This window comes from Entelurus aequoreus, linkage group LG25 (assembly GCF_033978785.1).
Source record: "Entelurus aequoreus isolate RoL-2023_Sb linkage group LG25, RoL_Eaeq_v1.1, whole genome shotgun sequence".
NCBI lineage: Eukaryota > Metazoa > Chordata > Actinopteri > Syngnathiformes > Syngnathidae > Entelurus > Entelurus aequoreus.
In genome coordinates, this window is record NC_084755.1 from 24957479 (window position 1) to 24969723 (window position 12245).

The window sequence follows — 12245 nt, forward strand, 5'->3', positions numbered from 1 at the left end:
TATATTCATCCGCTCCACCAGCCCATCCGTCTGCGGGTGGTAAACGCTGGTCCGAATAGATTTGATCCCCAATAATCCGTACAGCTCCTTTAACGTGCATGACATAAAAAACGTGCCCTGGTCAGTTAGAATCTCTTTCGGGATTCCAACTCGGGAGATAATTTGAAACAGTGCCTGCGCGACACTCTTTGCAGAGATGGAGCGCAGCGGTACTGCTTCGGGATAGCGCGTTGCATAATCCACCAGGACTAGTGCAAAGCGATATCCCTGGGTGCTCGGGTGAAATGGTCCGACGAGGTCCATGCCAATTCGCTCAAACGGGACCTCTATGAGTGGTAATGGCCGCAAAGGTCCTCTAGGGGTGGCCGCGGGGTTGACAAGTTGACAGTCCGGGCAGGCCGCGCACCAGCGGCGCACGTCTGCCCGAATGCCTGGCCAATAGAACCGGACCATTATCCGATCGAGTGTTTTATCATACCCCATGTGACCGGCCATCGGGTTAAAATGCGCCACCTGGAAAATCATTTCCCGACGGCTTTTTGGCACCAACAATTGGGTGATTTCCTCCCCTGTCTGAGTGTCACGACTCACTGTATAATCTGTCCCTAATCAATGCAAAGTGAGGGAAATCCCGCGCTGTCCCCGGGCGAACCCGCTGCCCATCAATTGAAATCACTTGGTCCCAGGTCGCGCGCAGAGTGTCATCTCGAGACTGCTCGAGTGGAAAATCATCCATGGGGCGCCATTGGGGAACCGGGGAAACCTCCTGCGAAGCCCCCGCCGGCTTCCCTTCCCCCTCCCCCCCGGCAGCGTCGGATAATCTCGCGTCGCCGATGAGAACAGCGCGGACATTCCCTTTTCCTACCGGTCGTGAACGCACCCCTGCGCACTGCTTTATTAACCCGTTAAATCCCACCCAATTTGTTCCCAAGATTAAGGGGTGCGCGAGGCGCAAATTTACAGCCACCTCAACACTATGATTTTCCTCTTTAAAAAAAAAAAAATTCCACCGGCACGATAGGGTACTCGTGAAAGCCCCATGCACACATTTAACCCGCACCCGTGTAGCCTTTCTCAACGCCCCGGGTCGAACCAGGTTTTGGTGAATCATGGACTGCTCGCAGCCCGAATCCACCATCGCCCGGTGTATACTCCCTTGTATCCTTACCGGTACATAGTATGTCTCCCCTGGCCCGGGGGAGGGTGCTGGAGGGTCGCCAACCCGGATCACCTGCCCCACTTCCATCGCTGGACACTCCCGCTGCAGGTGTCCTAGCCGCCCACACCTCCAGCACACCTGCCCCGGCATTCGAGGCGCCGTTTGCGGGGGAAATGCAGTGTCCGCAGCGGCCTGGCCCTGAGGAGGAGAAAGCAGACTTGGGTTTTGTCGTGGCCGTGACCACGGCTGGGCTCCTTCGGCTGGCAGCGCCCGCATCCTGCGCGGCGCCGGGACTGGCCGCTCCGCTCCTCCTGCAGCCTTCTCCTCCTTCCCCTTCTCCCGGTGTACGGCCAGGTGGTCCTCCGCCAAGGCTACCGCCGCTGCTACGCTTTGTGGCCGGTGGTAGCGGACCCACGCTGATGTGCGCGTCGGGATTGCCTCCAGGAATTGTTCCAGGATGATCTGCTGGATCACCTCCTCTATTCCTCCGGGTTGTAGCCATCTGGTCGCCGCGTCTCTCAGCTGTTGGCCCAGGGCGAAAGGCCGCTCCTCCTGTCCGAGTCTCATGGTCCGGAACCGGCGTCTGTGGTCCTCTTGGGACCCTCCTGTCCGGTCCAACACCGCCCTCCTCATGTCCCGGTAGCTGGTGGCAGGCTGAGCGCCGCTCGCTGTGCCTCTCCCACCAGTAACGGTAGCAGCCGCACCGCCCACTCTTCCTCCGGCCATGCGCATGCCTTCGCTGTAGCCTCAAACATGTCCATGAAACTTTGAGCTTCTTCTGTCTCTGCCATCCTGTGTATCCCCACCGTCGTCAATGTCGGCCTCGCTGCTGGGGTTGTCCCCGCTCCGGACCTTTCCGTGAGCGCTCGCAGGATCTGGCTCTGCTGTGCAATTTGGGCCTGCATCGCCTCATTCTGCCGGTGGTTCGCCGTCGACACCTCTGCCAAGAGCTGTCCCAGCGCCTCTATGGGGCTTGGTGACGACATCGCAGCCTTTTTTTTTTTTTCTTTTTTTTTTTTCTTCTTTTACGTTGGGCGCCAGATGTAGAGGTCGTTCCCTACCCGTTCTGCTGATATCAAGTCAGGAGTCAGTTGTGCTGTTTCACCAAGCCTTTAAAGGCCTACTGAAAGGAATTTTTTTTATTTAAACGGGAATAGCAGATCCATTCTATGTGTCATACTTGATCATTTCGCGATATTGCCATATTTTTGCTGAAAGGATTTAGTAGAGAAAATCGACGATAAAGTTCGCAACTTTTGCTCGCTGATAAAAAAAACCTTGCCCCTACCGGAAGTAGCGTGACGTCACAAGCGGTAGTGCTGCTCACAATTCCCCGTTGTTTACAATGGAGCGAGAGATATTAGGAGCGAGAAAGTGACGATTACCCCATTAATTTGAGCGAGGATGAACGATTCGTGGATGAGGCACGTTAGAGTGAAGAACTAGAGGCCGTGCCGGACGTATCTTTTTTCGCTCTGACCGTAACTTAGGTACAAGCTGGCTCATTGGATTCCACACTCTCTCCTTTTTCTATTGTGGATCACGGATTTGTATTTTAAACCACCTCGGATACTATATCCTCTTGAAAATGAGAGTCGAGCACGCGAAGTGGACATTCAGAGTGACTTTTATCTCCACGACAATACATCGGTGACACACTTAGCTACTGAGCTAACGTGATAGCATCTGTCTCAAATGCAGATAGAAACAAAATAAATAAATCCCTGACTGGAAGGATAGACAGAAGATCAACAATACTACTATCAGGAGACACCGAACCAAACACTGGACATGTAAATACACGGTTAATGTGTATTCGACGCCTGTCGAAGCCAAGCAATGCTGTTGCTAACGACGCTAACTTAACAACGGGACCTCGTCAGAGCTATGATAAAAACAATAGCGCTCCACCTACGCCAGCCAGCCCTCCTCAGCTCATCAACACCCGTGCTCACCTGCGTTCCAGCGTTTGACGATGCGGTCGGCGGCCCGTAGACGTAGGAAGTCAAGGTGAGTTCGCCGCTAGCGCGTCTGCTATCCAAGTCAAAGTCCTCCTTGTTGTGTTGCTACAGCCAGCCGCATACACCGATCCCACCTACAACGTTCTTCTTTGCAGCCTCCATTGTTCATTAAACTAATTGCAAAAGATTCACCAACACAGATGTCCAGAATACTGTAGAATTTTGTCGAAGAAAACAGCTCTGTGTATTGTGTCCAATATGGTCCAAACACTTCCGTAGATCTCTCGACGTCACGCGCATACGTCATCCTCCAAAGGCGTTTTGAACCGGAAGTTTAGCGGGAAATTTAAAATTGCACTTTATAAGTTAACCCGGTCGTATTGGCATGTGTTGCAATGTTAAGATTTCATCATTGATATATAAACTATCAGACTGCGTGGTCGGTAGTAGTGGGTTTCAGTAGGCCTTTAATCACCATTCAATGTATATTTTTCAGTACAATCTTTTCAGATAAGGCTCTCTCCTCCCTCCTCCGCTGGCCGCTCACTGTTAAAGACAACAGATGATCAGATTAACACGTACCACCTGCGAAATCTAATCACCTGCCAGCTGCGTCTCGCCGTCCCGCACATGCCCCGCCCCTAGTCGATGGCGCTCCGCCCTCAACACCATCGACTGAGGCGGTGACCTTTTGCTCCTGCAGTGCGCTAATCACAACCTCCCCCCACAGTACAGTATCAGTTCAAATGTGAACTGTACCATCCATATTCCTGCGCAGGAAGAAGTATCTACAAGCTCTTGGACCACCACCTTCACAAGCTGATTAAAGGGTATTACCTAACAATATTATTGATGCTGATATCGATTACAACTACATGAGAGAGGTTTCTCATGTTCAGAATGAAGAACTCCTTAGAGACAGCAACTGTTTCTAACGCTGTGACCAGTAAATGGCTTTTTATGTAATGATCATAGTCCCACATGAATGGTTTCCAGGTGTATCTGAGTACCTGAGCACAGAGATCTGCACGTCACGACAGAAACGTTTCAGCCTGGTGACCTTTGTGGATTCGCCGGGATTGGTTGATGGCGATATGAAGTATCCCTTTGATGTGGATGAAGTCATTCTGTGGCTAGGTGGGTAAAAGCAACACCCATTTCCAACATTAAGGATCTTTTGGAAGCTATGGTCTTTTAAGTATTTGAGATCTCAAATAACATCAGCTTACAGAGGTGCAAGACTACGCTGCTAACAGAAGGAGGAGGCGAGAGAGAGAAAAAGAAAACTTTCAGATCTTTATAGCTGCCTTAGGAATGTGAGAATAGAGAAGAGGGGTTGGTCGGTTTTTGCAGACAACAGGAATGTTTTGGTTTAGCATTGGGGAAAGTAGTAATACACTATCAACCACAAAGAAAACCCCTTTGGAGTGTAACCTTTTGACCAAAAGACAATTACATACTTGCCAACCCTCCCGTTTTTAGCGGGAGAATCCCGGTATTCAGCGCCTCTCCCGACAACCTCCCGGCAGAGATTTTCTCCCGACAAACTCCCGGTATTCAGCCGGAGCTGGAGGCCACGCCCCCTCCAGCTCAATGCGGACCTGAGACTGAGTGGGGACAGCCTGTTCTCACGTCCGCTTTCCCACAATATAAACAGCTTGCCTGCCCAATGACGTCATAACATCTAGGGCTTTTAGAGAGTAGAGTGCACAACTGCGCACACAACAAGGAGACAAGCAGAAGAACGAGGAAATTACAGACATGGCGACGCCGTCGACGAGCAAGATGAAGAAATACGCTTGCAAGTTCCAAAACGAATGGAAACAAGAATTTCAGTTCATCCAGGACAGTTCGAAGGGGAAGGTGTATGTTGCCTGTAAATTTTGTAGAACAGACTTCTCCATTGAACACGGTGGCCGAAATGATATACTCATCATGAACGGAGAAGTTAAACAGGACAATACTGCCATCTAATGGATAGGCACCGGAACACTGAAATTCAAGTATTTTTTTATTTTTTTCTATGTAAATAAAATAAATATATGTATATATATATATATATATATATATATATATATATATATATATATATATATATATATATATATATATATATATATATATATATACACTACCGTTCAAAAGTTTGGGGTCACATTGAAATGTCCTTATTTTTGAAGGAAAAGCACTGTACTTTTCAATGAAGATAACTTTAAACTAGTCTTAACTTTAAAGAAATACACTCTATACATTGCTAATGTTGTAAATGACTATTCTAGCTGCAAATGTCTGGTTTTTGGTGCAATATCTACATAGGTGTATAGAGGCCCATTTCCAGCAACTATCACTCCAGTGTTCTAATGGTACAATGTGTTTGCTCGTTGGCTCAGAAGGCTAATTGATGATTAGAAAACCCTTGTGCAATCATGTTCACACATCTGAAAACAGTTTAGCTCGTTACAGAAGCTACAAAACTGACCTTCCTTTGAGCAGATTGAGTTTCTGGAGCATCACATTTGTGGGGTCAATTAAACGCTCAAAATGGCCAGAAAAAGAGAACTTTCATCTGAAACTCGACAGTCTATTCTTGTTCTTAGAAATGAAGGCTATTCCACAAAATTGTTTGGGTGACCCCAAACTTTTGAACGGTAGTGTGTGTATATATATATATATATATATATATATATATATATATATATATATATATATATATATATATATATATATATATATATATATATATATATATATGAAATACTCGAATTGGTGAATTCTAGCTGTAAATAACCACGCCCCCAACCACGCCCCCCGAACCCCCCCCCCACCCCCTACCCCCCACCTCCCGATATTGGAGGTCTCAAGGTTGGCAAGTATGCAATTAGAATATACATTAATGATCTTTGGCATCACAACAGTCCTTGTCCCTCCACAGGGCCTGAAAAATTTAGCAGGGGGCTACACAGAACAGGCCCATGCAGTGAAGAGCAGCAATACAACATTAATCACAGAAGGACTATTACTTGGGCTAAAATTGTTGTAAGAAACTTTGGTACGGTAAGTATTGTGGAGTATAATTTCCTCACTTCTCACTCTCGTCCGTAGGTGACCTCTGTGACCTGATTCTGGTCTTCTTTGACCCGATGGGTCAGGCTCTGTGCAAACGTACACTCAACATTGTGGAGGCCCTGAATGACAAACATGGGGACCGACTGCGGTTTTACCTGAGCAAGGCTGATGAGGCGGGGGGCGAGTCTGACCGACAGGTGGGTGCGATAATCAGCATAAATTGTCCATAGGTAGGAAGAGGTTGTATTCAGTCACCTGACTTTTCAAGTGGTGGGCCACCAAACCAACATGGCTACTGTGCAGCAAAAAGAGGGCCAACTATCCCAGTACGCAAGGGGCCTAGATCTTGCCACTAAAAGCAGACACGAGCAAAAACTCAAACTATGCAATGGAATCTGTCCCGATACGTCAGGTGATCTCAATGATTATCTGTAGGTGGTGTTCCCATACATGTAGAACTGTTGTGCTGCAGACATCATTGTACAGGACAAAACAGATGAAAAGCTTGGAGGTCTACAACTTGTTTGTGTGTGTCTGGGTTAAGGACGTTGCTATCAAGACTCTCCCGTCTCGTTTTTTGCTCGGGTATGGTTGCCTTTCATGATTTAACTTTGCGTCTACTGCCATGTTTGTTGTTGTTGTTGTTGTTAGAGACTTAGACTTCCTTTTATAGTCATTCAAATTTGAACTTTACAGTACAGATAAGAACGAACTTTCGTTGCATTAGCTCGTTGTAGTGCAGGATAAAAGAGCAATAAGGTGCAGATATAAATAAATAGATTACTGTACAGATAAATATTGCACTTTTGCATATGCATCCACGTTTATGGATGTATGTTGTCTTTATATTCCAGCGAGTTAATCCGTTTTTGGGGGGAATTGAGGGGATTATTATGATGCATTCAAGAGCCTGAGGGAAGAAGCTGCTACAGGACCTGGAGGTTCTGCTACGGAGGCTGCGGAACCTCTTTCTAGAGTCCAGCAGTGAAAACAGTCTGGTGGGGGTGGGAGGAGTCTTTACAGATTTTCTGAGCCCTGGTCAGGCAGCGGCTTTTTGCTATTTCCTGGATAGCAGGAAGAGGAGTCCTGATGATCTTTTCTGCCGTCCTCACCACTCTCTGCAGAGACTTCCAGTCTGAGGCACTGCAGGCTCCAGTCCAGACAGAAAGCAGTTGGTCAGTAGGCTCTATATAGTTTTGCTCACACAGTTAATAGGACGAGTGTTTTCCCCGTTTTTCTCAAAATATAACGTTGTCTGGCATATTTAATGAGCAGACGTGATGTCAGGTGAATACAACCAAGAGCATGGACAGTATGTGTCCTTTCACATTTGATTACCTGCAAGTAGATACCGGTACATTTCAATCCTGTTCATCAATGTTGGTTTGATAATACAATTGAATATTTTACAGTCAGCTAATAACTGTGCTTTCCACTTGTAATATTTGCAAGTATAATATAGTAGAGTTGGTATGCAGTTGCAATTCCAAGACATTATATGACAGTAGCAAATAGTCAAGATGTGTTGCCTAGTCCGGGAGTAGTCTTTGCCATTAAGCTGAATCTGGTATTTTGTTGCGCCCTACAAAGTGTTTCTACTGTAAGTGTTGTACTTAGTAGACACCAGCTGATTAATTGTAACGTGCATCTTAGTTGTAGTTTTTATTAACAAATTTGGAAGTGTTGAAATCACCATGTAAAATCACTAATGCTAATCAGTACGTTAGAGTGTTTTCTCTCAGGCATACTTGCTTTTTTGGCATGAAACATTGCACCATTAGTTAAAGCTCATCGAGAAAATGCCAAGAGAGTGCAAAGTAGTAATCGGAGCATAGGGTGGTTATTTTGAAGAAACATAACTCCCATGTGTTCGTTCGTAGTTTTGATGACAATCTACAATGTAAATAGAAAATAAAGAAAACTCATAGAATGAGAAGGTGAGTCCAAACTTTTTGCCTGTACTGTGTTATAATGAAGACAACACATGATGTAAAGCAGGGGTCCCCAAACTACGGCCCGCGGGCTGGATACGGCCCCGCAGCATCCAAAATCCGGCCCACGGGAAGTCCCAAGTTAAAAAAAAAAAGTGTTTTAATTTTATTTATTTAAAAAAAATGTTTATTTTATCTTTCCTTTCTAATCCATTTTATACCGCTTGTTACTCTGTGTCTCCTAGCCGCTCAGGCAAATCATATTGTCTAAAAATGAATTTTCCCATCGATAACGTGACAATGTTAAATGTTGATGAACATCAATGTTAATTGATGTTAAATGACAAAACGGATTAACTCACTGGAATATAAAGACAATGTATATATATATATATATATATATATATATATATATATATATATATATATATATATATATATATATATATATATACACACAGCCCGGCCCCCGGCCAAATATTTTTAACCCAATGCGGCCCCCGAGCCAAAAAGTTTGGGGACCCCTGATGTAAAGTGTTTATATTAGCCTACTATCAAAATGACTTAAATAATCTTATATAAGTGTCATAATGAAGACAACACATAAGTGTCTATATTAGTTATATTAGCCTACTATCAAAAATGACTTAAATAATCTTATATAAGTGTTATAATGAAAAAAAAACATGAGTAAGTGTCTATATTAGCCTATATTAGTTATATTAGCCTACTATCAAAATTACTTTAAAAGTATTATGTAAGTGTTATAATGAAGACAACACATGATATAAGTGTCTATATTAGCCTACTACAGTGGTTCTTAACCTTTGTTGGAGGTACCAAACCCCACCAGTTTCATATGCGCATTCACCGAACCCTTCTTTAGTGAAAAATAAAGACAAATTCAAGACAAAGTTATATGTTTTTGGTAACATTTTAGTATGGGGAACATATTCTAAGTAACAAAGACTTAATTTACAGTTATTTGGACACTAGGGGAACATATTCTAAGTAACAAAGACTTAATTTAGAGTTATTTGGACACTAGGGGAACATATTCTAAGTAATAAAGACTTAATTTAGAGTTATTTGGACACTAGGGGAACATATTCTAAGTAATAAAGACTTAATTTAGAGTTATTTGGTTAGGGTTTGGGTCAGGGTTAGAGGGTTAGGGTTATAATAAGGCTATGCCCCAATAAGGCATTACTAAGTACTTAATAATGACTAGTTAAGAGCCAATATGTTATTAATTTGCATGTTAATAAGCAACTATTTAATGGTGAATATGTTCCCCATACTAAAGTGTTACCATGTTTTTTTACTGGTGCATAAAATGAACCGTGCATGAACATCACCTTGTTCAAACAACAAAACCAACACAGTGCATAAACTCACAACAAATTACACACCTGCAAACCAGTCAGCTGTTGCCGTATCCGTAATACGCCGATAGGGAGAAGTTTGTATTTACACGATGAGTGTAAGTTTGTATATACACGGGTGTGTTTTGACCTCCGCCGAACCCCTGAGGCCGACTCACCGAACCCCTAGGGTTCGATCGAACCCAGATTAAGAACCACTGACCTACTATAAAAATCACTTTAAAAGTCTTCCAAAACCAGTGAAGTTGGCACGTTGTGTAATTTGTAAATAAAAGCAGAATACAATGATTTGCAAATCCTTTGCAAATAATCATTAACTTAGAATTGAATGGCAGCAACACATTGCAAAAAAGTTGTCACAGGGGCATTTTTACCACTGTGTTACATGGCCTTTCCTTTTATCAACACTCAGTAAACGTTTGGGAACAGAGGAGACCAATTTTTGAAACTTTTCAGGTGGAATTATTTCCCATTCTTTCCTGATGTACAGCTTAAATTGTTCAACAGTCCGAAGTCTCCGTTGTGGTATTTTAGGCTTCATATTGCGCCACACATTTTCAATGGGAGACAGGTCTGGACTACAGGTAGGCCAGTCTAGTACCCGCACACTTTTAGTATGAAGCCACGTTGTTGTAACACGTGGCTTGGCATTGTCTTGCTGAAGTAAGCAGTGTGGCAACATATGTTGCTCCAAAACCTGTATGTACCTTTCAGCATTAATGGTGCCTTCACATATGAGTAAGTTACCCATGCCTTGGGCACTAACACACCCCCATACCATCACAGATGCTGGCTTTTGAACTTTGCGCCTAGAACAATCCGGATGTTTTTTTTCCTCTTTGACACGACGTCGACAGTTTCCAAAAACGATTTGAAATGTGGACACGTCGGAACACTTTTCCACTTTGCATCAGTCCATCTTAGATGAGCATGGGCCCAGCAAATCCGGCGGCATTTCTGGGTGTTGTTTATGAATGGCTTTCGCTTTCCATAGTAGAGTTTTAACTTGCACTTACAGATGTAGCGACAAAATGTAGTTACTGACAGTGGTTTTCTGAAGTGTTCCTGAGCCCATGTGGTGATATCATTTAGTGATTTCTCCAGATTCTCTGAACCTTTTAATAATAATAATAATAATAATGATACATTTTACTCATAAGGCGCCTTTTTGGGCACTCAGGGACACCGTACAAAATCAAAACAATAAAATCAATTGGGTAAAAACAACAAACAACAAAGATCAATAAGATTCACAGTGAATAAGCAGTCAGGAATAGGTGTGTTTTGAGTCTTGATTTAAAGAGGGATATAAAGTCTATGTTACGAAGGTCTGGTGGTAATGAGTTCCAAAGATGAGGGGCTGAGCGGCTCGGGCACCCATGGTGGACAGGTTATATAAGGGGACAGTAAGATGAATGGATGAAGACATTCTCATGCTCAATGTCGGCATTGAGCAGGTCAAAGAGATATGACGGAGAAAGGTTATGGATAGCTTTGAAAGTGAGGAGAAATATTTTATATTGGATACGGTGTTTGATGGGTAGCCAATGGAGTTTTTGCAGAACAGGGGTGATGTGCTTAGGGTTGGGTATCGAGTATCGAGTATTGATTGGAACCGGGACTAACTTTCCGATTCTCCCGGATTCATTCAAAAGTTTAAATTTCGATTCCTATTTTCAATACCAGTCCGCCAACCGGAAAAAAATATGTCCGCCGAACCGGAAGAAGAAGCCGCTGAACACCAACGAAGAAGCGCCCACCGCCGGAAGTGTTAGCATAGCCGAGCGATTCAGTCAAGCTCAAGCATGGATAGCGGGCGTCGGCGGTCGAAAGTGTGGCTTTACTTTACAAAAAAAAATGAAATAACCGCGAAATAACAGAGCTCCATGTCCATCAAGAAACGAGTAGAGAGAGAGCTGCAGATGTACCAGGACGTTCCACCGATACTTATGTCTGACGACCCTGCTGCATGGTGGTGGTCCGGTGGAACCAACAAAAGACTTATCCTTTGCTGTCATATCTCGCTTTCTCCTATTTATGCGTTCAAGCTTCTTCCACACCCAGCGAACGTGTATTTTCCACAGCAGGAGACACTATCTGTCCAGAACGCTCACGCATCCTGCCTGAGAAGGCGGATATGGTCATTTTCCTAAACAAAAACTGTCTCTGATTTTATACTGTACCTGCTGCTAATCTGGACTGGGTTTTGCAAGTTGTTTCTTATTGTTTATTTGCTTTTCTGCACCAGGTTAGCCCATCAGTGGGAGCACGGTAACATTTTTAAATACCTGCAGCATCATACACTTGTGTGTGTAAATGTGTTTTCATGAGGTTTCCTGCAGCATCATACACTTGTGTGTAAATGTGTTTTCATGAGGTTTTCAAAAATAAAGCTCTCTTGAGGAAAGTGTACCCCTGGGAAAATGTATTCATAATTTATAATATTTATATTGAAGTTCATAGATTTGATCTTTATATTCTAGTTGAAAACAGCCCTGTGAGGAATTTATAGTAAAGTTCATAAAAAGTTAATAGAATTAAAATTGATGGAGAATGTCAGACTATTTCATTCAGAAAGACTGTAGGTTAGCTAGCTCATTTAAAATATCCTAAACTTTTTTTTGACCCTGCCTCTTAAAAGAATCGGAATCGAGAATAGTCAGGAATCGGAATCGAAACAAAGAATCGGAATCGTTCGAATTCAAACGATACCCAACCCTAGATGTGCTGGATTGAAGGGGTT

General features: G+C 43.8%; 1 protein-coding gene across 1 annotated transcript in view; it reads left to right on the plus strand.

Annotated features, from left to right (window-relative positions):
- The window catches only part of si:ch211-11k18.4 (uncharacterized), a 59494-nt gene that overhangs the window by 9422 nt on the left and 37827 nt on the right, over positions 1-12245 (plus strand). Inside the window, exons 5-6 of the mRNA XM_062037323.1 lie at positions 4117-4257; positions 6223-6383. Of these exons, the coding sequence (XP_061893307.1) occupies positions 4117-4257; positions 6223-6383 (302 nt within the window). The remainder of the gene's footprint in view (positions 1-4116; positions 4258-6222; positions 6384-12245) is intronic.